Raw genomic sequence first — 27740 nt, 5'->3', positions numbered from 1 at the left:
TAATGTTCTTTATCCACCTCTTTCTTGGCTTTAGGGCAGTGGTTTGCCTAGTGGCTTTGATTCTCTGATGGAGTAAAGAAGTGTTGTTTTCAGTTTGTTCAGCTGTAACTCTTGTTGCTAGGATTTTGGAAACCATGAATGGTATTTGATATTTTTCAATTAGTTCCAGTTGTCTGATAGTGTTTTCCAAACATATTCTACACCTTTATGATTTTTTTGTCCATTTGTTCTATCCATTACTGAGAGAGGGGTGCTGATATCACCAACCATGTTTGCACATTTATCTATTTCTTTTTCAATATCTACAATTTTTGCTTTATGTATTTTAAAACTCTGTTATTAGGTGTATACACATTTATGACTTATAGGTATTCATAAATATTGACAATGCCATCATTATGTAACATCACTCTTTATCTTCTGTATACTACTTTGTGTTATATAAATGTTCCTATGCCAGGTTTCTAATGCTTGGATTTGTATGGTGTATCTTTATCTACCATTTTACTTTCAATCTACCTGTTTACTTTTATACTTGAAGTGTGTTTCTTGAAAACATATTTTATTTTATCCTATGTTATTCAGTATGCTATGCTATTCAATATGACAAATTCTGCTTTTATACTGAAGTGTTTTGTCCATTTCAATATAAACTAATTAATAAAATTCTCATGTTCAACTTTACTACATTGTTGTTTGTTTTCTATTTGACTCATCCATTCTGTTTTTGTTCTGCTCTCCTTTGCTGCATTATTTTGGGTGAATTGATTATTTTTTAACATTTCATTTAATCTCATTTATTAACTTTTTATTCAAATCCTTTATACCATTTTTTCAGGTAGCTGCTTTAATATTTGAAATATGCATCTTTAATTTATCAGTATACCATCACACAATTTATTCTGCTCTAGAAACAACATAAGGTACTTAAATTGAAATCTGATTATGTTTCTTCTTCTCCTTTCCATGTGCTTTTTTATTATTAGAGAAGATGCAGGTCTATAGAAAATTCATGTAGAAAATAGAGTTCCCATATACCACTGCCTCTAAAATTAACACCTTGCATTAGTGTGGTACATTTGTCATAATTGATGAAAGAATATTATTATGACTGTACTATTAACTATAATCCATGGTTTATATTAGGGTTTCTTATTTGCATTGAACAATCCTAAATTTTGTTTTGTTCTTTAATTTTTTTCCAGTAACATTTACACAACCTAGTATTTCCCATTTTAACCACATTCAAATATAGAATTCAGTGCTGTTTTAGTATGTTCATATGTTGTGATACCATCACCACCATCCTGTATCTAATTATCACCCGAAGAAGAAGCTCCAAAAACTTTAAGCATTAGCTCCTCATTCCCTTCCAAAACCCCAGCCCCTGGTAACCCATGTTCTTGTTTATGACTCTGAATTTGCTTATTCTAATTATTTGGTAACAGTGAGATCATAAAGTATTTGTCCTTGTTTCACTAAGCATGATATCTTCAAGGTTAATCCATGTTGTTGCATGTATAAGAATTTCATTTCTTTTTATGAATGAATAATATTGCATTGCATGTATTTATTACATTTTGTTGATGGACACAGATTGCTTCTCTCTCTCTTTTTTTGTTTGTTTTTGCATGGTCAGGCACCGGGAATTGAAGCCAGGTCTCTGTCATGGCAGGCAAGAACTCTGCCTAATGAACCACTGTGGCCCGCCCTGCTTCTATCTTTTGACACTTGTGAATAATGCCTGTATGTACACTAGTGTACTATATCTGTGGATTTCTGAGCATTTTCTGAATATAGGGTTATGCTATCTCCAAAGAGGGAAACTTTTACTTTTTCCTTTCCAATTTGGATGACTTTCTTTTTTTTCTCCCTTGCCTAATTGCTCTGGCTAGGGCTTCCATGCCAATGCTGAAAGATAGTGGTGATAGTGGGCATCCTTGCCTTATTCCTGACATTTGAGGGAAAGCTTTTGGTCTTTCACCCCTGAGTACATTGTTAGTGGTGAGTATTTCATTTATGCTGTTTACCATGTTGAGGAAATTTCTTTTTATTCCTAGTTTTCTAAGTACTGTCATCAAGGAGTGCTGGATTTTGTCAAATGTCTTTTCTGCATCAATTGAGAGGATCATGTGTTTTGTTTTAACCTTCATTACATTAATTTGATTATTATAATAATTGATTTTCTTTTGTTAAACTATCCTTGCATGCTTGGGATAAATCCCATTTGATAATGGTGTATAATTTTTCAATGTGCATTAGATTTGGTTTGCTAGTATTTTATTCAGGATTTTTACAACCTATATTCATTTGTAATTTTTTCTTGTGGTATCTTTATAACAGTCCTGACCCTAGTTTTCTGCCCTTTGGGAGATCTCTTTGCCCAACTGGCCTACATCCAGGTTTTGGAATAGCACTTCAGTGTACTTTATGAAGGCTTCAAGTACGTTGGAAGGAATTATCTTTAGCTCTCCTGTTCCACTTGGTGAATACCAGCATTGTTTTCATGTATGTCCCACAGCCCTACTGATTTCCTTTAACTCTCAATGTCTTGGGGAAGATCTTCATGCTCCTGTCTTGCCTTCAACCTTCACTATACTATTTTGAGATAGATGTTCAGTTGACCTCTTTGAAGTTGTTTCATTTAGATTTCTTTGTATCCTCAGTACTCTGAGGCTACAAAGTCTTATGATTTTGTAATTTATTGTTCCTTTCACATTTTTCATTTGAAATCAATGTTCCCTTGCGACTTTTCATAGCCTAACTGAAAGTAAAAATCCCAGGTAAAGATTTTGATAAGGAGGCATATAGCAGTGTAAATGGCATAATTTCACCCTATTGAAGTGATGGTATTCCTGAAAAGATAGAATATATGTATCTCATTCACTAAGAATTTACTATGTGTCTGGCAATATTTAGGCACTGGTAGTAAAGTAGTGAAACAGTAACAAAAGCAAACTTTGTGAGATGGAAATAAAGATTTATTGCCTTTGGATTCATAGTACTCTAATGTATTTGAAATTATCTAAGTATTCCTAAAACTACAAGAGCAGACTTGAACTGGCATTTTGCCACATCAGCCTGCAAATACAAGAGAGAGGAGACTCTTTCACATAGCCAAGAAATTAAATTCTTGATCATGTTGGTTTTTTATAAGCCTTTCAGTGGAATCAGAAGGACCCAGATTTCACCAGTCCTCATATTCTTTATTTTAGTCATGTATTTCTAGCCTTACTCTAATGGGTTATCTTAAATAGTTACTTCATTCAAGGCAAGTTCAGGTGATAACTCATGCCAACTACCAGCATTCAGTTTTTTGTTCGCTATGATACCATCAATGCCTTCAAGCTGAACCAAATCATATAGCAAGTTAATTCCAGAAATGCATATTTGAGGCTGTTTTCCTGGATCCACTTCAGGTACCAAAAACTATCAAACTTTAGTGCATAAAACAGTGTAAGTATTTAAGGAAGTAAAAGGGAAACTTCAGGGAATGTGGGCTGTTTAGTTATAATGAGGATGCTATGGCTAGACTCATTTTAGGTCAATATGACTCTAATCTCAAGCTCAGGTATCTAGGAATCTACTGCTGTCAACAAGAGTTTTCCATGACAGTAGGATTATGTGCAAGTTGTCTGCAAATGTGAAGAGTTATTTGTACACAGTGGTCTTTTCTGATCTGCAAACTGTAATTTGGGTGTACACAGAAGTCCTTCATTATGAATTGGAAAAGAAAGAAAATTTGGGATTGAATAGATACTAGAGGCACAAGTACATTGCATGAGCAGGGATCATACTGCAACATCCACTCAACTGCATGTTGATTAAGGGAGAAAAGAACTCAGCCATATTTTCAGTTGGTTCAACATTATATACTAACATCAGTCTCAAGTAGACTGAAGTAGGAGTTCATTTACATTAAGAATTGGCTTTGATAGAGAAATCATTAAAGAGGCCAAATGTTTCAGCAGAATATATGGTTTCCCTGTTTATATAGGAGGGAAATGGTCTGCTGATGGGAGTTCAAGTCATTTCAATCACTTTGAAAACAAGTTGGTGGTTTCTAGTAAAACTAAATATACTCTATACTGTTTAGGTCAACAATTCTAATCCTAAGTACAGACCCAAATAAATTTGTATATTTATTCGTTTAAAGACGTGTACAACAATGTACATATCAACAATATTTGTAATAACCCCAAAAGAAACTACCCAACTGGAGAAAGACTAAATAAATTTTGTTATATTCATAAAAGTATGCATATTCTTTTATGTTCATAAAATATAACAAAATAAAAATATATAGTCATAAAAGTGATGAGAATGAATGAATTAAAAGCACATGTAACAAACTGGCTGAGTCTTAGCTAATGTTGAGCAAAAGAAATCAAGCACAAATAGCATGTACTATCCAAATTTGAAATATAAGCAAATATGATTTATGGTTTCAAAAGTCAAAACCATGTTTATATTTGCGAGTATAGTGACTGGGAAGGAGAGCTTCTGGTGTGATGGATATATTCTATCTCTTGACTCTGTATACTGCTGTACAGGGGTCTGTGCAATTTATAAAAACTCATTGAATTCTACACTATGATTTTTATACTTTTCTGGATGCATGCTGTATTTCAATGGAAAAATGTAATAAGCAAAGTCACATTACAAAGGACAACCAAAAAATTATCTATTCATCTCCTTAACAAAACAGCCAAACCTTTTTAATATATAAAGAGCACCCAGAAATCAGAAAGAAAAAGACTTACAACCCAATAGCATCTTCAAATATAGGCAGATATTCTACAAGAAAAGGAAATGGCTTATAAACATAAAAAAGAATCTCAACTTCATTAATAATAAGAAAACCTCAAAATAAAATGGCATTAAGATACCATTTCTCCACTATCAATTTGGAAAAATATTTCTAAGTTTGACCGTATATTATATTAGTGAGGCTCTGGGGAAAACTAAATGATATAGTTCACATTTGGCTGATAAGGATAGTTCCTAGCACAAAGTAAAAGCTAAATATTCTTTTTAAAATTAATGAGTTGGATATATTTCTATGAAAAAAACTATGGAATTTAAAATCCCTAATTCAGAAAATGGATATCTTTCACACAGCTCTCATAGCCCTCAAGGAAATGCTGTTTCTCTGGGAAAAATAGCTATTTCAATAAAAAGAGCTTAGCTGTGTTTTGACTGAATTTGAAATTTTCCATGGAGTTTGGAAACAATGTAAGCATCTATTTATAAATGACAGGGACAGGAAAATAGCTTGGTGAAGAGACAGATGGAAATGCAAAGTTTATTCTACAGGAAAAAGAAACAAATGGCAGAATTATGTAGAATTCATTTGCATTGTAAGCAGTTTAAGACGCTATTTTTCGTATTTTCCCTATGGTCCCATCTCCATGAGTTTTGTTTAATTGCAGCTGAGATTGATTCCCCAAGGTCCAAATCTCTAGCAAGACCCATCTTAAAGTTGCTACATTTGCTAAGGATTAAAGGACAAAGAGACCCTACATGTTTTTGCATTCTTTACATTTAGAATAAAGATGAGTAGAGTCAATATTGTGATGGCATTGATATGCAAAATACTTAAACTTAGGAGGAACTAAAAAGAGGGAACCATTTCCTTACAAGTGGGAAAATGGAGCAAAAATAATAGGTAAGAGGAATATGACAGAACCCAGGAGGCACTCTTTTGAGGGCAAGAAATGCCAGTTATGAAAGAAGGCAATTTTACTTGTATTCTTTGGGCTTTTCTTGATATTAGAGAGAGAACATTCTGCTTAGGGACTATAATTTTGACTACCAAGAAGTTTGTTTAATAGAGACTGAAACTATAGATCACAGCAGGAGAGAAGAGTACAATCATGGTATATGAGGTAAAAATAATTTTGAGGAAATATGTTATTTCAGGTAAAAGGAAAAAGAATAGTAATATTACAATACTTGAATAATAACAGTGAGTAAAATTGAATTAGGTTAGGTATATTTTTTATTTTAAGCTTCAGGGATCATTAATTATGGAAAGAGCTAACTGAATGAAGAAAGATATTGAGCTTGGTAGTTTTATAAGGCGTGGACTGGAATCTTCCCCAAATCAATGTAGAGTTGGTAAGAAATCTGCTTAGAGGAGGGGAAATGACTTATCTAATCAAAGGAATAAGCCCCATCATATCAAGACATCATTCTGCATACATGTAACTTTTAATCTGGAAAGATTTACCAGTGGAGTTAGGGGCACTACATGTTCATCTGAGCAACACAACCCAAAAGTGGAGAAAATCTGCTGACATCACGTGCTAGTGATCCAATCAGTTTGTTATTACATAGTTAGGTCACTTAAGTGGTACAAGGAAATACTCATTTCACTCATGTCCAAAACCAATTTGATTATACATTTTGCTCACAGTTATGCCCTATTTTAATGAAGAAAAAGAAAAATGTATTTTACACTATTGAGGAAAGTAAGAGTAACAACTTTTTGAGTAATTTCTGTGAGTGATTTGTTTACATGAACTAGGCTGCAAAAAAATGGTTTCTGAATCCATCTCCAGTTCAGACTTACTATATGAAACTTAGTGTTTGAAATACACCCCTATATGATAAATGCAAACTTTATGGTTTTTCTTTCCAGGAACCATTAAAATCAGATTTGTTTTTTACTTCTTTTTATCAAAAAAGGAATAATGAATACTATCCTTTGAAGAGGTGGAAGTCACTGCTGGCTATGGATTAACTTTTGAATTAGGTGAAATGTGGCTTTAGTGACCTTTTACTTCTATTTTCATTGCCTTGTTCTCCTTCATGATACCTTCTCAGGTCTGGAAGTTCTCCTATGCTGTCCAAATGACCAACCATGCATGGAAGTTTTCATTTGCTGCAGAATGACCTCTTCTTTACATGAAAATGCTCTCAGATTTATATCAAACAAATAATGATATGAATGGTGAAAATGCACACATGATAGCAGAATAAATTTTAGTAGGATAATATATTAACTCAATGAAATTAAGCTTTTAGTTTTTTTCTTGCTGTCTGTGAAATAGTACTGCCTATTTGTAGTATGGATATGATTGACCACAAAGAAATTGATGACTAAGCCAAAATATGCTTTCCCACCATGGAAATAAAGCCACAACAACAAATACAACCAATTAATATTGAAATCTTTTATTTTATCCATTCTGTGCTAAATGTTTTATATCAATTCATTTCATTTATTTTATGCTCAATGACATAAAATGAATAAAAGTGGAGTATATGCAGTCCCCACTCCATAACTGCCTCTTTGAGTTATTTAATGATAGTTTCTAAGAAGGAATATTTAAAGCATAAAATCAGATGTATTGTGTAGCAATGGAAACCTTATAACAGGATTCCAATCAAAGACCATTTAATATAACCAGAATAAGATAGGATAAACAAGGAATTCTCATTGAAGGAATGTGTTTCTATAATATTTTTGTTTATTATAAGAAAGAACAATCACTGAACAAAATTTGAAAAAGCAGGTAGCAAAAATTTATAGTAAAAACAATAATACCCTAAATTCCAGAGACACTCCCAATGATCATTTTTGTTGCATGTTTTTCCATGCTCTTGTATGCAATATTTATATATATTTCAACAATATATGGGTGCTATTTCTAAGATACTGTGAAAAAACAGTTTAAAATTATTCTTATGATGGCATAGTAATCAAATCAATGAATAAACAAAATGTATTCAATAATTCTCCATTTTAAAACATAAAGGTTGGTTTTCTAATTTTTCAATGATTTTAAACATACCAGTACTGCTTATCCTAGCATTTAGGTATTTTTATGCATTTGATTATAGATCAAGGATGTTTTTAAGGAGAAATTTTCAGATAAAAGTGTATGATTTATATTATCATTTAAAAATAACATATCTGTTTTAAAATTCTTGGTGGTGTTTACATTTTTTTGGTATGTATGATTTCATTAAATAAAAATTTGATATTCACTTTATGAAGTTAATATTTTATAGGAATTTTATGTAATTGTATTTCAAAACAATAATTATCTATAAATGATACTACTGTTTCATTGTTTCCAATATTTTATGTTTTAATTTCATTTTATTATTTCACCTCATTGACTGTAGAAACAGCTCGCTTTTCTTTCCAGGGCACAATCCTGCATTATCTCAGATATATCATCATTTATACATTCAGACAAAAGAATGACCTAGAATTCAGACTTGTAGATAATTGGAGATGACAGGTTTCATATCTTTACCAGCTAATATCTGACGTTATATATAAAACTTGTTGCTAAGTGAATGGCCAATTATTCACACTCCATAAGTTTATTCATGGATACCAGTGACTATGGACAATAGTGTTTAAGAGCACATAGTTTTCTCTGAGGCAAGCATGAATCTTAAGTCTGCTTGGCCATTTATTAGTATGCAATAATTGGCAAGCTTTCTAACTTTTTGAAATTCAGTGTTCTTGTCTATAAAATAGATATGATTAGTGAATTTGGAAGGATTAAATGTGATGCTATTAAAGTGATCATAAAAGTCCTTCACTCATAGAATCATTCCATGAATTATCACTGTTATTTCTATTTTAATATTAATACTTCTATTTGTGTGATGCATTGCCCATGTCCTCACTTGAATTATATATTTGCTTTACACTTGAGGAAAACAAAACATGTAGGTTGTGTGTGTGTGTCTATGTATATGATTATATGTTTGGTAATTATTAACATCCAGGACTCCAGGAGGGAATTTTCTCAATTGTTTATAGTTTTTCCACTTCACCACACAAAATCCATTGTATAGGCATATATTTTTCGAAAACAGAAGATTATATGATTCTGAAGATTAATTTCCAGGAAATCCAGGAAGAAATGATAAGGCCATGCATAGAAACCACAAACACATTTTATGATTCATGGTATTTGATATTAATGTATATTATTGTATATAAATAAAATGTGGCTTCCACAGAAACAAAATAAGTAAAACTTTAGAGTTCTAATGATGTTGATTCTTTCTAATTATTCTTAGTGTAGGTATAATTAAATGAACTCTGTAAGTGTATTGCATTGGATCTTTGAATTTTATCCATATTAACTTAATTATAGCAAGCTGAAAGGAGAAACATGGTGTGATTTAGCTTCTCTTAGTGACAGTGCCTTTCATAAGTGGTAGTTTCCCTCTGCTGTAACAGAAATGCATTTAAAAGTAGCTAGAAAATGAATTGAATTGAAGGGAATAAATTTAGAAAACATTGAGTAAATTGAGATTTAATTAAATTTCTAAATGTAATAAAGTTAGAAAACATTGAGTAAATTAGAGAAGATCCAGTGATTTCTCAGTTTGCCTGAATCTTACCAAATCCGCCAACTTCTTTTTTAATGAGTATATTCTAATGCCTCTATACTTTCTTTACTTGCATAGTACCTCTTTACTTAATAAACTACTATAAATTTACTAAGTGAAAGTCATGAATAAAATTTGGTCATCAAAATACAGACACAGATATAAATACAAATGCATAATTCTCTTTTTCACAGTGAGGAAATAAAAAATATATGTATTAATGATTTGATTTGTTTCAGCATCCACTTTCCAGTTCCTCTATTGAATGTGGGTTCATGAGCCAACATAAGTTCTGTGCTCAGAATAACAAGGTTCCCAAAATTCTGACCTTGGTGTTTCCAGCAAGTAGTGTCACAGCAATGAGAGGATTCAACAGCAACTTTCATCATTCCACTGGCTTTGTGCTGGTAGGCTTCTCTGAATGGCCCAGACTAGAAATAGCCCTTTTCCTGGCTATCGCTATCTTCTACATAATGACCCTCCTTGGAAATTCAGCTATCATAATCTTAACTCATCTTAATCCCAAACTCCACACCCCCATGTATTTCTTTCTGGCTAATCTGTCCTTTTTAGACCTCTGCTATACCACCTCCACTGTCCCTCAGATGCTTGTAAATATCCATAGCCACAGGAGAAACATCAGCTACATGGGCTGCATAGCTCAACTTTTCACCTTTCTTGGTCTAGGATCGACGGAATGCGTATTGCTCTCGGTAATGTCCTTTGATAGTTACGTAGCAATCTGCCGGCCTCTCCATTACACAGTTATCATGAATTCTCGCCTATGCCAACAACTGACAGCAGTGGCTTGGATGACAGGTTTCAGCAACTCCTTGGTGCAGACGGTGTTGACTTTCTTGTTACCTCGTTGTGGTCAATATCAGATAGAGAATTTCTTCTGTGAGGTACCAGCTATGCTTCAATTATCATGTGTTGATACATGGATCAATGAAGTGGAGATGTATGCAGCTGTGGTTGTCATAAAGGTTATCCAAGTTGGATTAATTCTATTCTCTTACACCAACATTGTGAGAGCAGTAATAAGAAGCCAATCTTCTGAGGGTCGCATGAAAGTCTTCAACACATGTGAGTCTCATCTCCTGGTTGTCATTATGTTCTATGGTTCAGCCATCAGTGGTTATGCATATATGGCACCCAAGAACAGCTCAGCCAAATTGAAGGGAAAGCTTCTTGCACTCTTCTATGGACTTATGGCTCCAATGCTCAACCCTCTTATTTACACATTGAGAAATAAGGATGTTAAGTAGTCAAGAAGCTACTGAGGAGGGAACAAGAGAAAGGATGGAATGTGGTTTAGGAGAAGGCAGTACTCTTCCAATTAAAATTTCACCCTTCCACCTTTTGGAATGCTTTTTGCCAGCTGTCATGAGCTTCACTGTCTTCTGGCCAAAATAACTGTAGTTGATTGTGGCTGACTATTTGCACCTATGTATTTCACAAAAATTAACATATTGATTATTATTTCCCATAAATAATGAAACAAAGTTTTAAAAATAGGTTATGATTATTCATAGAATTTAGTAAATATTGAACACTTTGCTAACATATGTTGTCTTTTCCAATGACATTTAAAAATTAATAACTGAATTTTTTTATCATATAACACATTAAATTTACAGTAAGGGAATGTCTGAAACTTGTGTTAAAAAAGCAGAAATATAATTGCTTGAAATGATTAATTTATGCTGTAAAATTAGGAGGAAATACCCATAGATATCGAGATCAATTCATTTCTTCATTTTTTTAAAGTGCAGCTGTCCAAATGCATATTGTATATCATATTCGAATCAGTATTATAATAGGTCAGCCCCAGGGAACCAAAGTATGCTGCAGTCAGTGCACTATTCTGGAGAACAAAAGAATGCACATAGAAATGTCTATGCACAATGCCTCTACTTGTTTGTTCACTTATCCCATCCTTTTAAACAGCCTCTTTTAGCATAATTTTTTAACTCTATACCTCATTCAACAAAAATTTTCCCTATGGTCATTATATGAATAATATGTACATCTCCTGGTAAAAGCCTTTGATCTAAAAATATCATCTATCCCAAACAGTACATTTTTTATGTTTAGTGCTCAATCCTTTTTATCAGCATTATAATATTTTTTCTCAGCAGGCCAAGTGGAAGAATAGCAATTTTTACTGCAAAATAAAAGGCAAGAAATCATATCTTTCTGTATACTGCCCAGATATCCCTTATATCCTGTTTTTAGAGACTCTACATTATTGTATAATAGTTTCTGGAAAAGGTATCTGGGCTGGAAACAATAAGGAACTTTTTGAAGGTATTTTAAAAAGAGCCCCAATATTTCAAAGACCATTTCCAACTGCAACACCTCTTCATTAACTTTTTTTTTTTTTTTTTTTGCATGGCAGGCACTGGGAGTCAAATCCAGGTCTCTGTCTTGGCAGGTGAGAATTCTGCCTGCAGAGAAACCATGGCCTGCCCTTCTCATTAAATTTTAAATCACTTATTTTCTTACCTTATTGGACAGATCATGCAGTTAATATGGGGAAGAGAGGAGAATGACTAGATTGGTCATTTTGGTGAATTTACAGTAGAAAATAAGAAGAAACATCCACCTTCAAGAATGTAATATAATCAGTCTTTCCTTAATGGTAGCATACACTTGCCTTTCCAGATATGTTTGGGCAGTGGATATATAATTAATTTCCCACCACAAGATGTGGAAAATGAGTTGCTTGAGGATGTGAGCAAATGTCTCTTGTCTTTTAAGCAGTGTTTATATAATTGACTCTTCCTTCTTACTCCCTATCTTAATATATTTTAATACTATGAAACTATAAACTTCCTTGCTTTATTTTAAAATTTACATATATATATATATATATATATATATATTTGTGCATCTCTTTTACATTTCACAAAGATATACAGGAAATGGATTAGGTTTCAAATATTGCAAACATAAAGTCCTAGTTCCTAACTAAGAGAACTTCAGTATCTGTTTTTCCTCAAATGTGTCCATAGTTTACAGTGTTTGCAGGTTTGGTTGAAGAAGTGGAGAGTAAATTTTGTGATAAACTCTAAGTTTTCCCAATACACTGACACCTTCTGAATTCTCTTTATTGGAGTAAAAGTTGATGTTAAGTGCAAAGAGTTGTTAGTTATCATTAGATGGAAAAAAAATTGTTTGACAGATACAATTAAAGAAATTAAATGTTGGTGGATTTAGTCCCTATTTGCAGGCATGATATTTAGTCCAAAAAGGATGACGGCTATTGGGCAGTGTTTGTTCTAATTGACTGGGCATCTATTATGACTTCTCAGTGTATAAGAGTTACAGGATGTTAAATATTTTGAATCATTCCATGCATGGACCAATACTTGTTTTCTTCATCTCTTTGTCATGTATGGTAACTAGAGCCCTGGGAAATTTTCATTAAAGAATGTTTATTTTACTTCAAGATTGGGTTCGTTATCATTAAACTTAATTGGTGATCTTGTCTTGTTTCCAGTTTTCGAGAATGGTGGTTGCTATAGGACTTTTATAGCTACCCTTTATCAAATTAAGTTCCCTTCTATGCATAAACCAGTATGCTATGTTTCTATTTTAACATGAATGGATGCCATATTTTATCAAAGGTTTTTTCTGCATCTATTGAAATGACAATATGATTTTCCCTTATTTTGTTAAAATAGTATATTATATCAATTGAATATTATTAAAACTATCATCTGTTCCTATAATAAAATAAATTTAATCCTGATCTGTTTTACTTTTGATATATTGCTAGATATTAATAATTTCCTTAGGATTTTTGCATAATATTCATGAAAAATAGATTGTAATTTTGCCCTCTTGAACAAAATTAGAGGACTTGCAATACTTAACCTCATTATTTACTATAAAGTTTCAACAATTAATGCAATGTGTTATGGATGTAAGAATAAACAAACTAAATAATGAAACATGATAGAGAATCCGGAAAAACACCCATATAAATCTGAACATTCTATTTATAACAAATCTGGCAGTGAAGAGAAGTGAGGAAAGGGCAGCCTTTTAATAAAATAAATGGTGCTGTCAGTTGTATATCCATATAAAATAAATACTGATATATCACTCAAAAATTGTTTTCATGTATTTTATAGATATAAATGTGAATAGTAAAACAAGAAACCATTTGGAGAATAATATTGGAAGATATCTTTTTGTGATCTTGGAATTGGCAGATGTTTTTAAAGAAATTAATAAATAACATTAAGCATAAAGCAAACAATTGAAAAATTGTACTTCATTGATATTAGGAACTTCTATTAATCAACAAGATACCATTAAGAAAGTGAAAAGGCAAACCACACCCTGGGAGAAGATGTTTATAATGCTTATAACTTCAAAGGCTAAACCAGATCATAGTGTACCTACAAATCAAGAAGCTAAAAACAGATAATGTAGTAGAAAAATGTCCTAAAGTCTTAAAAAGCCACTTCACAAAAAATGATACTCAAATAACCAGTCAAAATACAAAAAGACGTTCAACTTCATTAGTCGTCATTGAAATACAAATCAAACTTACAACTTAATGCCATTATACATTTAACAGAACACCTAGACAAAAAAAGAATGGTAATTCCAAGTCTTGACAGACTGTAAGCAGATGGAATTCTCATACATGGCTGATAAAAATCTAAAGTGCTTTATCTATTTTGGAAACTGCTAGGCAGTATATTTACTAAAGCTTATATGCATATCTTATTACTCAGGCATTCCACTCTGAGGTATAGGTGCTAAAATACCTGAATTAAAATATTCATATCATTAGTATTCATAATAAACCCGTTGGAAAATACAAAATATCCATCAGCAGTAAAATAGATAAGCAAACTATAGTATAATCATGCTATGAAAGGCTATACAGCAATAAAAATAAAATTCTGCAATATTGTGGAGGAATCTCCCAACAAAAGAGAAATAAGTCATACACAAAAGGATATCTACTTTATGATTCAGTTTATACTAAATTTTAAAACAGGCCAAACAGACTTTGTTTTTAGAAATATGGACATTTATCACTTTGGGGAGGTGAGTGGAGATAATGAATGCAATGGGACTGGTGGGCTCTAGAGAATGGAAGACATAATATTCTATGTCTTCCTTATATACTTCCTCAACTCATTGATTTGATCTTTTATAAGATTTTGCATATCTTTTCAAGCATCCTGAATTAGTTGTTTGAATCCTTTTCTCATTTGAAGTATTGGTTTGTTCCTTTGTTTGAGCCATATCTTTGATTTTCCTGGTATGACTCATTATTTTTTGTTGGCATCTAGGCATTTGATTTCCTTTATTAGTTTACTCTGGAAGTTTTCACTTTTTTGCCTAGGGTTTTCCTACTGGACGGATTTTTTCTCTATTTGTCCTTTGATATTCAGTTCAACTTATTCAAGATCCCTAGCATAGGTTCTTTTTAACTAATCAGAATTTTTCAGTTCTTGTCTTTCTGTTTTTTGCCCTGCCTATATGGAACCTTTTTCTTGAGGAGGGTCTCCTCAGATATTATAGACCCCAGTCAGATTTTCCCAAACAAGACAGGGCCACATCTCAGGAAGAAAGAGTAGCCAACAATACTTTTCCACGAGGATGAGACCCAGTAGGTTGTCAGACTTTTCCTATGAAGCCTCTAGACTCTGTGCTTTTCCTATCCTGCCCAGCTTGTGGTGCTTGTCTTCCCATGGCTTCCCACCAGCTTAAAGTCATGCAGTGCCTTTAATTTCAGCAGACTCTCCCTGCCCATGTAGTGGTCAAGATAGAGGTGAGGTAGTAGTATGGCTTTGATTCCTTTTAAGTTCCAACCCCTGAACTGAATTCCTTGAAGGAGGGATTCCACTTGAGCTGGGCATCACCCCCTTTTTCTTGGGGATGATACATCTTCTAGGGGACTAAGTCCTTTCACCTGACTAGTTCCTTTGTGTGTCAGATAAACTTTAGTTTCTCTCTTTCCTGGGGAAGTTCTGGAGCTTGAAAATGCTTCCAGTTCTATCTAATGAGCTGCAAAGAAGTTTAAAAAATAAGTAAAAAAGCATTTTAAGAGCCCAATACCCAGTCCTTGGGTTTGTCACTCAAGAGCCTGAGTTGGTACATGGCTGTATGTACCTCTAGACTCTATATACCCTCTTTTCTTGGGATCCAGACCTTTTCAAGTATTTTATGTTGCCTAACTCAAATAGCTTCTGGTTTTTTTTGTTTTTGTTTTTTTTTAATTTTCATCAGCCCTGCCTCCTCTCTTCTGGGGCAAATTTCATTTACAACTTATTCCAAGTTTTTGTGCTGGGGGTCAGTTGCCATTACTCAGAATTTGTTGATTAATTCTGCAATTAAAGCTTGGTTGAGCTAAGTCTTAGCAACTAGGAAAGTCTGTTTCTTTTCCCCTCAGGGAACCCACCTGCCATGTCATGGGGGAGGGGTACTGGCCTCCGTGACTTGGGGGACTTACAGTTCTGTTTGGGATCTCAGTTGTGCCACCTGGTCCAGACTCGTATACATTGTGTGCCCAGTCAATGATGTTCCTCCAGCAGTTGTTCTGCACTGTTCCTGGCTATTTACTAACTTTTCAAGAGGGCAAACTAAATTCAACACCTTACTATGCCACCATCTTTCTGTGCCTCCCTCCTGCCTTCACTTTTGGCAAAGTTTGCCTCATGTACTTCAGAGCTCATTGATTGGGAGCATAAACATTAGTGATTGCTATTTCTTCTTGCTGAACTGTCCGTTTTATTAATATGTAGTGTCTTTCTTTGTCTCTTATGATGTCTTAACATTTAAAGTCTATTTTGTCTGATATTAATATAGCTACTCCTACTTTCTTTTGATTACAGATTTCATGGAAAGTCTTTTTCCATCCTTTTTTGTTTTTGTTTTCTTTCATCCTTTACTTTTTAATCTATTGGTATCATTGAGTCTACAATGAATCTTTTGTAAGCAGAATATAGCTGGATCATATTTCTTAATCCATTCCACCAATCTATATCTTTTAATTGGTAAATTTAGTCTGTTGACATTTAAAGTTATTACTATAAAGGCATTTCCTGAATTCACCATCTTATTCTGTGAATTTTATTTGCCAGATCTATATATTCCTTTTCCTCTTTCTATTTTTATCCTTTAAGTTACCCTTATCGGTATTCTTCAATTCTGTCCTGTCCTCCAAATACACCTCTCCTGTATTTTATTTTTTTCAGCTGGCAGAATGCCCTTTAATATTTCTTTTAAGGCTGGTTTCTTATTGATAATTTTTCTCAGCATTTGTTTGTGAAAATTTTAATCTCTCCCTCAGCTTTTTTTTTTTAATATGAAATGCTTCATGAACATACATGTCATCCTTGTGCAGGTGTCATGCTAATCTTCTCAGCATCATTCCAACTTTAGTATATGTACTGCTGAAGTGAGCACTCTCTCTCACTTTTTTTCTTTTTTTTTTCACATGAGCAGGCACCGGGAATCCAACTCAGGTCTCTGGCATGGCAGGAGAGAACTCTGCCTTCTAAGCTACCATGGCCTGCCTTCTCCCTCACCTTTGAAGGATGATTTGACTGGATACAGAATTTCTATTTCAGGATCTTAAGAATGTCATACCATTGCCTTCTTGCCTCCATGTTGCCTGTTGAGTAGTCCAAACTCAGTCTTAGGTGGGTTTTCCATTTTTGTAGTAAATCATGTTTCTCTTGCTGATTTCAGCATTTTCTGCTTCTCTTCAACATTTGACAGACTGATTAGTATGTGTCTTCAAGTAGGTCTATTTGGATTTATTCTATTTGGGGTTCATTGGACTTCTTTGACTTGCATATTTATAGCCTATATAAGGGTTAGGAATTTTCATTTTTTATATCCTGCACTAATCTTCCTAGCCCTTTGCTCTTCTTTTTTTCTTCTAGGACACTGAATATTATATTTGTGCACTTCATTTTGTCTATCATTTCCCTAAGATCCAATTTAAATTTTTCTTTTTGCTTTATGCCATTTATTTTGTGCATTCAAAATCAGTTGTCCTGTCCTCTAGTTTGCTTATCTTTCTTTTGTCTCTTCAAATCTGCTATTGTGTGTCTCTAGTATTTTTTATTTGATCTGAAGCATCTTCATTCTCTGTGATAACTGCTACTTTTCTATTTATTCTTTCGAATTCTTCTTTATGCTCTTCTAGTGTCTTCTTGATCTCCTTTATGTCATTAGCCAATCCACTGATTTTACTTAATAAAATTATATGAATATCTTTGATTAGTTGTTCCAAAATCTGTCTCTTCCAGTACTAAATTTGGTCATTAGGCTGAGCTATAACTGTCTGCATCTTCACACACCTTATTACTTTCTGTTGCCTTGGGCCTGTAATTATCTTAATAAGGTTACTTTGGAAGTTGATTTCCTTCAGTACTTTAAAGTTTTGTATTTGTGGGACAGGTGTAGGGAAGACATGTGGCATGGGGCAGGGCACAGTGGTGCAATGATGGGTTGCACTGCAGGGATATGCATGGGTTGGTGGCAATATGCTGGTACCCGGGAGCATGGGGTTCAGGGTTGTGTTGGGATGATCTTGGGGTTGTGGGGACAAGGTACACCTCAGATCATCCTGGGACAGGCGTTGGAATGGGGGAAACAGAGACAGGGCACCATAGGAGGCAGAGTGGGGAGCTGTGCTGCATGGGGATGGATGCATGGGCAGTTCTCAGTGCACACATGAGGCACAGACTTCACAGGTATCAGCATGTGGGGTTTGGGGCATGGAGGTCAGGGCGCAGGCAGTGTAGAGCATATGCACAGGGGACGAGAGTCAGGGGTGCTGTGGTGGAGCAAGCGAGGTGCAGGTGTGGGGGTTTGTGATGCAGATGCATGTTGAATCAGTTGAGGGTGCCAAGAGGGGCCAGGTTGTAGATGTGTATGCGTGTAGGTCAAAAGGGGTGCAAGACACGTGGCATGGGGTGAGGTGCATTGATGTGTGTTGTGGGATGAGGAATATTTTATTTTATATCAATTAATTAATTAAAACACTAAAACTTAAAAATATTATTCCTTGATTTTATTGCAATTGTGTTTATAGTATAATCTGTATTTTCCTTTATATGACTTTACATTACAGAGCTGTAGAATAAAACGTCTGTCGATTACATTGCAACATGTCACTGATTAGTTTAGTGGTACTTTTATTCCATAGTTCATTGCTGGCCTTATGCTGAGGAAGTTGGGGTGACCAAAAAGAGAGTATATTTTGAAAATGGGATGGAAAAATGCTCTAGTGGATTTTTCTTGATGCCAAGTAGTGTATAAATAAAGGACTAAAGAGTGAATAGCAGTTAACCAGTGCAGAGATGAGGTTTGATGTAAGGAGATATTATTTTAGGCATAGGAATAATAAAGTGACTGACAGCTTAAAAAGCATTGAGGAACTGAAGAGCATCTGAGGAGTACCCTGAAATACAGAATGTGATGGGAAATGAGTCATAAGGCTAGGTTGCAATAGCAGGCAGGAACAAGAAGGAAGAGAAATATTTTGGTTAAAGCTCTTGAAGGGAGCTTTTGAGGGGCTTTTAAAGAGGTCAAGAGGAAACACAGGTTGAGAGGCAGCAGGTAATTAACCTGATGTTTGCATTTAAAAAATAACTTTGGCCTTAGATGGCAGAATGGATGGGAAAGTAGTAAACTGAGATGTGAAAACTAATTGGGAGCCTGTTTTGATATTTAAGGTAGAGATGGCTTCAATGGTAGCAGGAAGATATATATCTTTAGACTAGAGATATTTAGGAGTTCTAATCAACAGGACTTGGTATGTGAAAAGGATCAATGATGGCTCACAGGTTTATTTCTTGACAACTGGGTGTTTCAGGAAGACCCGAAGGCTGAGAAAAACTTTTGGGGAGAAGATAGTAGATTCACATAACTCTACATACATATTCCTAAATATTTGAATAGATAAAAAATGCCAAGGGTAATTCAATTATGCTTTCTTCACTATCACACATTCTTCCTAGTCATCTTTGGATATAACCAGGGTGTCATAATTGTTAACCATCATTACTATCCCTAACTTCACTTTATAATTTTCTATCAATTAGATATTTCATCTCATAACCATACAAACTGTAAGCTTGAAGCAATGATATTTTTGCATATTTCATGCATTTTAACTAATATATCCTTAAATAAATTAATTAAAAAAGATCTTTCACATATAAATCCTAGAAGACAAAATATACTATGGGTTCTCTTATTTTTTCAGTTGGTAGTCCCTATTTCCTTCTCTAAATGACTATGAGATTCATATAAAAATAGGATGCCCAACAGAATATCATGTTCATTTCTTAAAATGTGAAATTCATAAACCTCAGCATTGAGTTATATGGTCTGCACAATGTCTATTCCCTTTTTTGTTTTCAGAATTATCACTCAATGTTTATAATTTGTTCTAGCCAAGTTAATTCCTTTACTACCATGCTCACATGAAGTTCTTATTTCTGATTCAAATTCTGTGCCAGTCCTATGTCTCTTTCTAGCTATGACTAATATATTTCTATAACCCTTAACAAATTCGCTCTCTCTATTTATTTACAGACTTTTCCTCTGATGTACTTATAATTCCTTATTTTTTAAATTCAACTCAGTTCCACTATTTTACTTTTACTTAGGAAAATAGAATCCATTTATTATATCTCACATTTTAAACTGTATATTTGTATAGAAATGGAGCCACTTCAATTCTCTACTGTTCTTTGGAAAATAGAATGTTCTAGAGTAAGGAAGCAAGAACAGATAAACATTCATAAACATAAACAATCTGCTTTAGTAACACCTATATATTTAAATTTATGAGTATATCAGAAAGAGTTCATATCTTCAGTCCTCAAACAAACTGGATAATTGCAAATATTTTAAGAAAGCTGATAGTGAAAAGGAAATTCCCTCCAATATAGGGAAACCACCCTTTTGGTTTTTTTCCTCCATTTCTCCTTCCAGAATGTACATTCTTCAAAATTAAGACAGCTGTATGAATAAAATTAATCTCAAATAGATCTCCCTTCCAAAATAGAAAGTCAAGTTAATATGATATTCAGAAATAAAAACACTTCATGGAAGGCAGGGATGAAAGTTAGGTGAATTATTGGTTAAGGTAGATTGGGAAGGTTATGTGAGCAACTGAAAAAAGCAATTATCATGTTTTGTTTATGTAAATAATTTACAGTTTATGCTGATAGGCCGGGGCAAGGATTTGGCCATCATTTCCTCATCTCTGAAAATTCTGTCCCTGTGCTCTTCTAATTAGTTTTACAAGACAGTAGGATGGTCCTTAGTCATGAGCTTTCCAGGACCATGAGATCCTGAACATGGGTCTCTGAAATCAAGATCAGATTCAGGGTGGAAGTGCTTATTTTTGGAACCATGAGCCAGCAAAGTTGGTTATCAATAGCAGAAAATTATGTCAGGCCCAGGACGGAATCTTGAGGACCAACTATTCCCAATAGAACAATAGATGCCAACCACAAGAGTACCAAGAATCAAAGTTACCTGGGCAAATTGTATGGAAAGAATGACTTCTGAACACTTCCATTTTCAATCTAGAAGGCTTTCAGCACCTCAATTTATATTACGATAAAATCTTGAAAAGTGAACATAAATTTCTTAATCTTGGTGATGTATATTTAATGGAATACATTTTCACATGCAGATTCTGTTTCAGGACGACTACAATGGAACACTGAGTAGCAACATTTTTTATTTGGTCAGTATTTCCCAAATTTTTCTAAAGTTTCTCTGGTCAAATGAGTTTGAGAGATCCTGCATTCATTCTTCATAGAAATTCACAAATGATATTGATACAGTTAAGGATATACCAGCTTTCATTAGATTTCTTCCAGAATATCCCCAAATAATTTGGCCACAAAACAAATAGTTGAGCAACATTTGTTAACAACTCATATAAATAGGATAGTGGAGGAAACTTTGAGAGACCCTGTCATAGAACTATGCATTTAAGTATAAGAAGGAAAATTCGATATTGACATCAAGCATAAATCTCTAGTTATAAACATACAAAGAAGAAAAAAATTTGGAAGGGGTGGGAAATTCTGAATAAGATGCACATAAGAAACACTCCTCTGACATATAACTTTGAGAGGAGGCTGAAACTCGACTCAGTTCATTAGCTGTCTAACTGAAAATAAACTGAAAGTAGACTATATACAAATGTGAGAAAACTGATGTACAGGCAATGATAGGTAGAAAATAAAGATATGATCATATGCCCCTGACATTAAGTTCCTTCTCAAAAAAATTTAGGCAGAAGTTTAAAAAGGATAAAAATGTGGCCTGATCTCGCAAATAAAGAAAATATTCTGGGGAGAAGATGGCGGCTTAGTAAGACGCGCGGATCTTAGTTTCTTCTCCAGGACAGCTGCTAGGGGAGTAGAAACGATACAGAACAGCGCCCAAAGCCACAACAGAGATAAAAAAGACAGCGTATCCCATCCTGCAACGGCTGGCTGGCTGAGAGAAGCAGCTCGGGTGAGATCACCGAGGTGCGCGGGCTTCACCGGGCGGGGCGGCAAGCGGCCGGAGTCGCTCCCTTCCCCCTTCCCGGGCTGGCTGGGAGAATTGGAGAGGCGGTCCCCTGAAACCACGGCGGCTGGCGCCCACACCACGTGCGGCTCCCCGGACCAACTGAGAGAATTGGATTGAAAATCCCCAGGCCGCGGAGAACGGTGACGGGTGGGGGGGACCTCTTCCAAACCCGTGACTCCCTGGGAACATGCACTCTCCTGGGTGGGCCACTGCCGCTGGCGCCCTCCCGCCACGCTTGTCGCCCCGGGCCGACTAGGAAATTCGGACGGGCGCTTTCCCGGGCTGCGGCGGCCAGCAACCCTCCCTGTGTTCAGACCCCGGGCCGGCTCAAGCTGCTTCAGCTAGCGAACCTCCCAGACGGCGAGAGTTTTCCAAAGTTAAAGGTCCCACAGCACCTTTTACTGGTGGGACCCGCAGACAAACGTGTGCCACGAGCGCCACCTACTGGACAGGATAAGAAAAACAGAACCGAGAGATTTCACAGAAAAATCTTCCAAATTTTTGGATCCAATACCCAGGGAAATCTGTCTAAATGCGCAGATGCCAACAGAAGATAACGGATCACGCTCAAATAAATGAAAATATGGCCCAGTCAAAGGAACAAACCAATAGTTCAAATGAGATACAGGAGCTGAGACAACTAATGCTGAATATACGAACAGAAATGGAAAACCTCTTCAAAAATGAAATCGATAAATTGAGGGAGGACATGAAGAAGACATGGGCTGAACATAAAGAAGAAATAGAAAAACTGAAAAAAACAAATCACAGAACTTATGGAAGTGAAGGACAAAGTATAAAAGATAGAAAAAACAATGGATACCTACAATGATAGATTCAAAGAGACAGAAGATAGAATTAGTGATTTGGAGGATGGAACATCTGAATTCCAAAAAGAAACAGAACCTATTGGGAAAAGAATGGAAAAATTTGAACAGGGTATCAGGGAACTCAAGGACAATATGAACCGCACAAATATACGTGTTGTGGGTGTCCCAGAAGGAGAAGAGAAGGGAAAAGGAGGAGAAAAACTAATGGAAGAAATTTTCACTGAAAATTTCCCAACTCTTATGAAAGACCTAAAATTACAGATCCAAGAAGTGCAGCGCACCCCAAAGAGATTAGACCCAAATAGGCATTCTCCAAGACACTTACTAGTTAGAATGTCAGAGGTCAAAGAGAAAGAGAGGATCTTGAGAGCAGCAAGAGAAAAACAATCCATCACATACAAGGGAAACCCAATAAGACTATGTGTAGATTTCTCAGCAGAAACCATGGAGGCTAGAAGACAGTGGGATGATATATTTAAATTACTAAAAGAGAAAAACTGCCAACCAAGACTCCTATATCCAGCAAAGTTGTCCTACAAAAATGAGGGAGAAATTAAAACATTCTCAGACATAAAGTCACTGAGAGAATTTGTGACCAAGAGACCAGCTCTGCAAGAAATACTAAAGGGAGCACTAGAGTCAGAACCGAAAAGACAGAAGACAGAGGTATGGAGAAGAGTGTAGAAAGAAGGAAAGTCAGATATGATATATATAATACAAAAGGCAAAATGGTAGAGGAAAATATTATCCAAACAGTAATAATACTAAATGTTAATGGAGTGAATTCCCCAATCAAAAGACATAGACTGGCAGAATGGATTAAAAAACAGGATCCTTCTATATGCTGTCGACAGGAAACACATCTTAGACCCAAAGATAAACATAGCTTGAAAGTGAAAGGTTGGGAAAAGATATTTAATGCAAATAACAACCAGAAAATAGCAGGAGTGGCTATACTAATATCCAACAAGTTAGACTTCAAATGTAAAACAGTCAACAGAGACAAAGAAAGACACTATATACTAATAAAAGGAACAATTAAACAAGAAGACATAACAATCATAAATATTTATGCACCGAACCAGAATGCTCCAAAATACGTGAGGAATACACTGCAAACACTGAAAAGGGAAATAGACAAAAATACCATAATAGTTGGAGACTTCAATTCCCCACTCTCATCAATGGACAGAACATCTAGACAGAGGATCAATAAAGAAATAGAGAATCTGAATATTACCATAAAGGAGCTAGACTTAACAGACATTTATAGGACATTAAATCCCACAACAGCAGGATACACCTTTTTCTCAAGTGCTCATGGATCATTCTCAAAGATAGACCATATGCTGGGTCACAAAGCAAGTCTTAACAAATTTAAAAACATTGAAATCATACACAACACTTTCTCGGATCATAAAGGAATGAAGTTGGAAATCAATAATAGGCGGAATGCCAGAAAATTCACAAATACCTGGAGGCTCAACAACACACTCTTAAACAACAAGTGGGTCAAAGAAGAAATTGCAAGAGAAATTAGTAAATACCTCGAGGCAAATGAAAATGAAAACACAACATATCAGAACTTATGGGATGCAGCAAAAGCAGTGCTAAGAGGGAAATTTATTGCCCTAAATGCCTATATCAGAAAAGAAGAAAAGGCAAAAATGCAGGAATTAACTGTCCACTTGGAAGAACTGGAGAAAGAACAGCAAACTAATCCCAAAGCAAGCAAAAGGAAAGAAATAACAAAGATTAGAACAGAAATAAATGAAATTGAAAACATGAAAACAATAGAGAAAATCAATAAGACCAGAAGTTGGTTCTATGAGAAAATCAATAAGATTGATGGGCCCTTATCAAGATTGACAAAAAGAAGAAGAGAGAGGATGCAAATAAATAAGATCAGAAATGGAAGAGGAGACATAACTACTGACTTCACAGAAATAAAGGAGGTAATAACAGGATACTATGAACAACTTTACACTAATAAATACAACAATTTAGATGAAATGGACAGGTTCCTGGAAAGACATGAACAACCAACTTTGACTCAAGAATAAATAGATGACCTCAACAAACCAATCACAAGTAAAGAAATTGAATTAGTCACTCAAAAGCTTCCTAAAAAGAAAAGTCCAGGACCAGATGGCTTCACATGTGAGTTCTACCAAACGTTCCAGAAAGAATTAGCACCAACTCTCCTCAAACTCTTCAAAAAAATCGAAGTAGAGGGAAAATGACCTAATTCATTCTATGAAGCCAACATCACCCTCATACCAAAGCCAGGCAAAGATATTACAAAAAAAGAAAACTACAGACCAATCTCTCTAATGAATATAGATGCAAAAATCCTCAATAAAATTCTAGCAAATCGTATCCAACAACGCATTAAAAGAATTATACATCATGACCAAGTAGGATTCATCCCAGGTATGCAAGGATGGTTCAACATAAGAAAATCAATTAATGTAATACACCATATCAACAAATCAAAGCAGAAAAGTCACATGATCACCTCAATTGATGCAGAGAAGGCATTTGACAAGATTCAACATCCTTTCCTGTTGAAAACACTTCAAAAGATAGGAATACAAGGGAACTTCCTTAAAATGATAGAGGGAATATATGAAAAACCCACAGCTAATATCATCCTCAATGGGGAAAAATTGAAAACTTTCCCCCTAAGATCAGGAACAAGACAAGGATGTCCACTATCACCACTATTATTCAACATTGTGTTGGAGGTTCTAGCCAGAGCAATTAGACAAGAAAAAGAAATACAAGGCATCAAAATTGGAAAGGAAGAAGTAAAACTATCACTGTTTGCAGACGATATGATACTATACGTCGAAAACCCGGAAAAATCCACAACAAAACTACTAGAACTAATAAATGAGTACAGCAAAGTAGCAGGTTACAAGATCAACATTCAAAAATCTGTAGCATTTCTATACACTAGTAATGAACAAGCTGAGGGGGAAATCAAGAAACGAATCCCATTTACAATTGCAACTAAAAGAATAAAATACCTAGGAATAAATTTAACTAAAGAGACAAAAACCCTATATAAAGAAAACTACAAAAAACTGTTAAAGGAATTCACAGAAGACCTAAATAGATGGAAGGACATACCATGTTCATGGATTGGAAGACTAAATATAGTTAAGATGTCAATCCTACCTAAATTGATTTACAGATTCAATGCAATACCAATCAAAATCCCAACAACTTATTTTTCAGAAATAGAAAAACCAATAAGCAAATTTATCTGGAAGGGCAGGGTGCCCCGAATTGCTAAAAACATCTTGAGGAAAAAAAAACGAAGCTGGAGGTCTCATGCTGCCTGACTTTAAGGCATATTATGAAGCCACAGTGGTCAAAACAGCATGGTATTGGCATAAAGATAGATATATCGACCAATGGAATCGAATAGAGTGCTCAGATATAGACCCTCTCATCTATGGACATTTGATCTTTGATAAGGCAGTCAAGCCAACTCACCTGGGACAGAACAGTCTCTTCAATAAATGGTGCCTAGAGAACTGGATATCCATATGCAAAAGAATGAAAGAAGACCCATGTCTCACACCCTATACAAAAGTTAACTCAAAATGGATCAAAGATCCAAACATTAGGTCTAAGACCATAAAACAGTTAGAGGAAAATGTAGGGAGATATCTTATGAATCTTACAACTGGAGGTGGTTTTATGGACCTTAAACCTAAAGCAAGAACACTGAAGAAAGAAAGAAATAAATGGGAGCTCCTCAAAATTAAACACTTTTGTGCATCAAAGAACTTCATCAAGAAAGTAGAAAGACAGCCTACACAATGGGAGATAATATTTGGAAATGACATATCAGATAAAGGTCTAGTATCCAGAATATATAAAGAGATTGTTCAACTCAACAACAAAAAGACAGCCAACCCAATTACAAAATGGGAAAAAGACTTGAACAGACACCTACCAGAAGAGGAAATATGGATGACCAAGAGGCACATGAAGAAATGCTCAATGTCCCTGGCCATTAGAGAAATGCAAATCAAAACCACAATGAGATATCATCTCACACCCACCAGAATGGCCATTATCAACAAAACAGAAAATGACAAGTGCTGGAAAGGATGCGGAGAAAGAGGCACACTTATCCACTGTTGGTGGGAATGTCAAATGGTGCAACCAATGTGGAAAGCAGTTTGGCGGTTCCTCAAAAAGCTGAATATAGAATTGCCATACGACCCAGCAATACCATTGCTGGGAATCTACTCAAAGGACTTACGGGCAAAGACACAAACGGACATTTGCACACCAATGTTTATAGCAGCGTTATTTACAATTGCAAAGAGATGGAAACAGCCGAAATCCCCATCAACAGAAGAGTGGCTAAACAAACTGTGGTATATACATACGATGGAATACTATGCAGCTTTAAGACAGGATAAACTTATGAAGCATGTAATAACATGGATGGACCTAGAGAACATTATGCTGAGTGAGTCTAGCCAAAAACTAAAGGACAAATACTGTATGGTCCCACTGATGTGAACAGACATTCGAGAATAAATTTGGAATATGTCCTTGGTAACAGAGTCCAGCAGGAGGTGGAAACAGGGTAAGATAATGGCCAATTGGAGTTGAAGGGATACAGACGGTGTAACAGGACTAGATACAAAAACTCAAAAATGGACAGCACAATAATACCTAATTGTAAAGTAATCATGTTAAAACACTGAATGAAGCTGCATCTGAGCTATAGGTTTTTGTTTTGTTTTGTTTTGTTTTGTTTTGATTTTGCTATTATTACTTCTATTTTTTTCTCTATATTAACATCCTATATCTTTTTCAGTTATGTTGCTAGTTCTTCTAAACCGATGCAAATGTACTAAGAAATGATGATCATGCATCTATGTGATGATGTTAAGAATTACTGATTGCATATGTAGAATGGTA

General features: G+C 34.9%; 1 protein-coding gene and 1 non-coding gene across 2 annotated transcripts; one reads left to right on the top strand and one right to left on the bottom strand.

Moving 5' to 3' along the window:
• The first annotated feature begins 9641 nt into the window (after positions 1 to 9641).
• On the top strand, positions 9642 to 10634 carry LOC143683160 (olfactory receptor 2B8-like). The gene has a single exon (XM_077159390.1). It carries the CDS (start codon positions 9642 to 9644, stop codon positions 10632 to 10634), a length of 993 nt encoding a protein of 330 aa, XP_077015505.1.
• Positions 10635 to 16699: 6065 nt separating this feature from the next.
• Positions 16700 to 16806, bottom strand: LOC143685364 (U6 spliceosomal RNA). Its single transcript, XR_013176607.1, has one exon. It is a non-coding gene; the product is annotated as a U6 spliceosomal RNA (small nuclear RNA).
• Between the last annotated feature and the right edge of the window lie 10934 nt (positions 16807 to 27740).

Source organism: Tamandua tetradactyla, chromosome 5 (genome assembly GCF_023851605.1).
Source record: "Tamandua tetradactyla isolate mTamTet1 chromosome 5, mTamTet1.pri, whole genome shotgun sequence".
Classification (NCBI taxonomy): Eukaryota; Metazoa; Chordata; class Mammalia; order Pilosa; family Myrmecophagidae; genus Tamandua; species Tamandua tetradactyla.
This window is presented reverse-complemented; position numbering and strand designations above follow the sequence as displayed.

What these genes read in the sequence shown, in the direction of transcription:
- LOC143683160 (XM_077159390.1), top strand. Translation starts at nt 9,642, where the DNA reads ATGAGCCAACATAAGTTCTGTGCTCAGAATAACAAGGTTCCCAAAATT.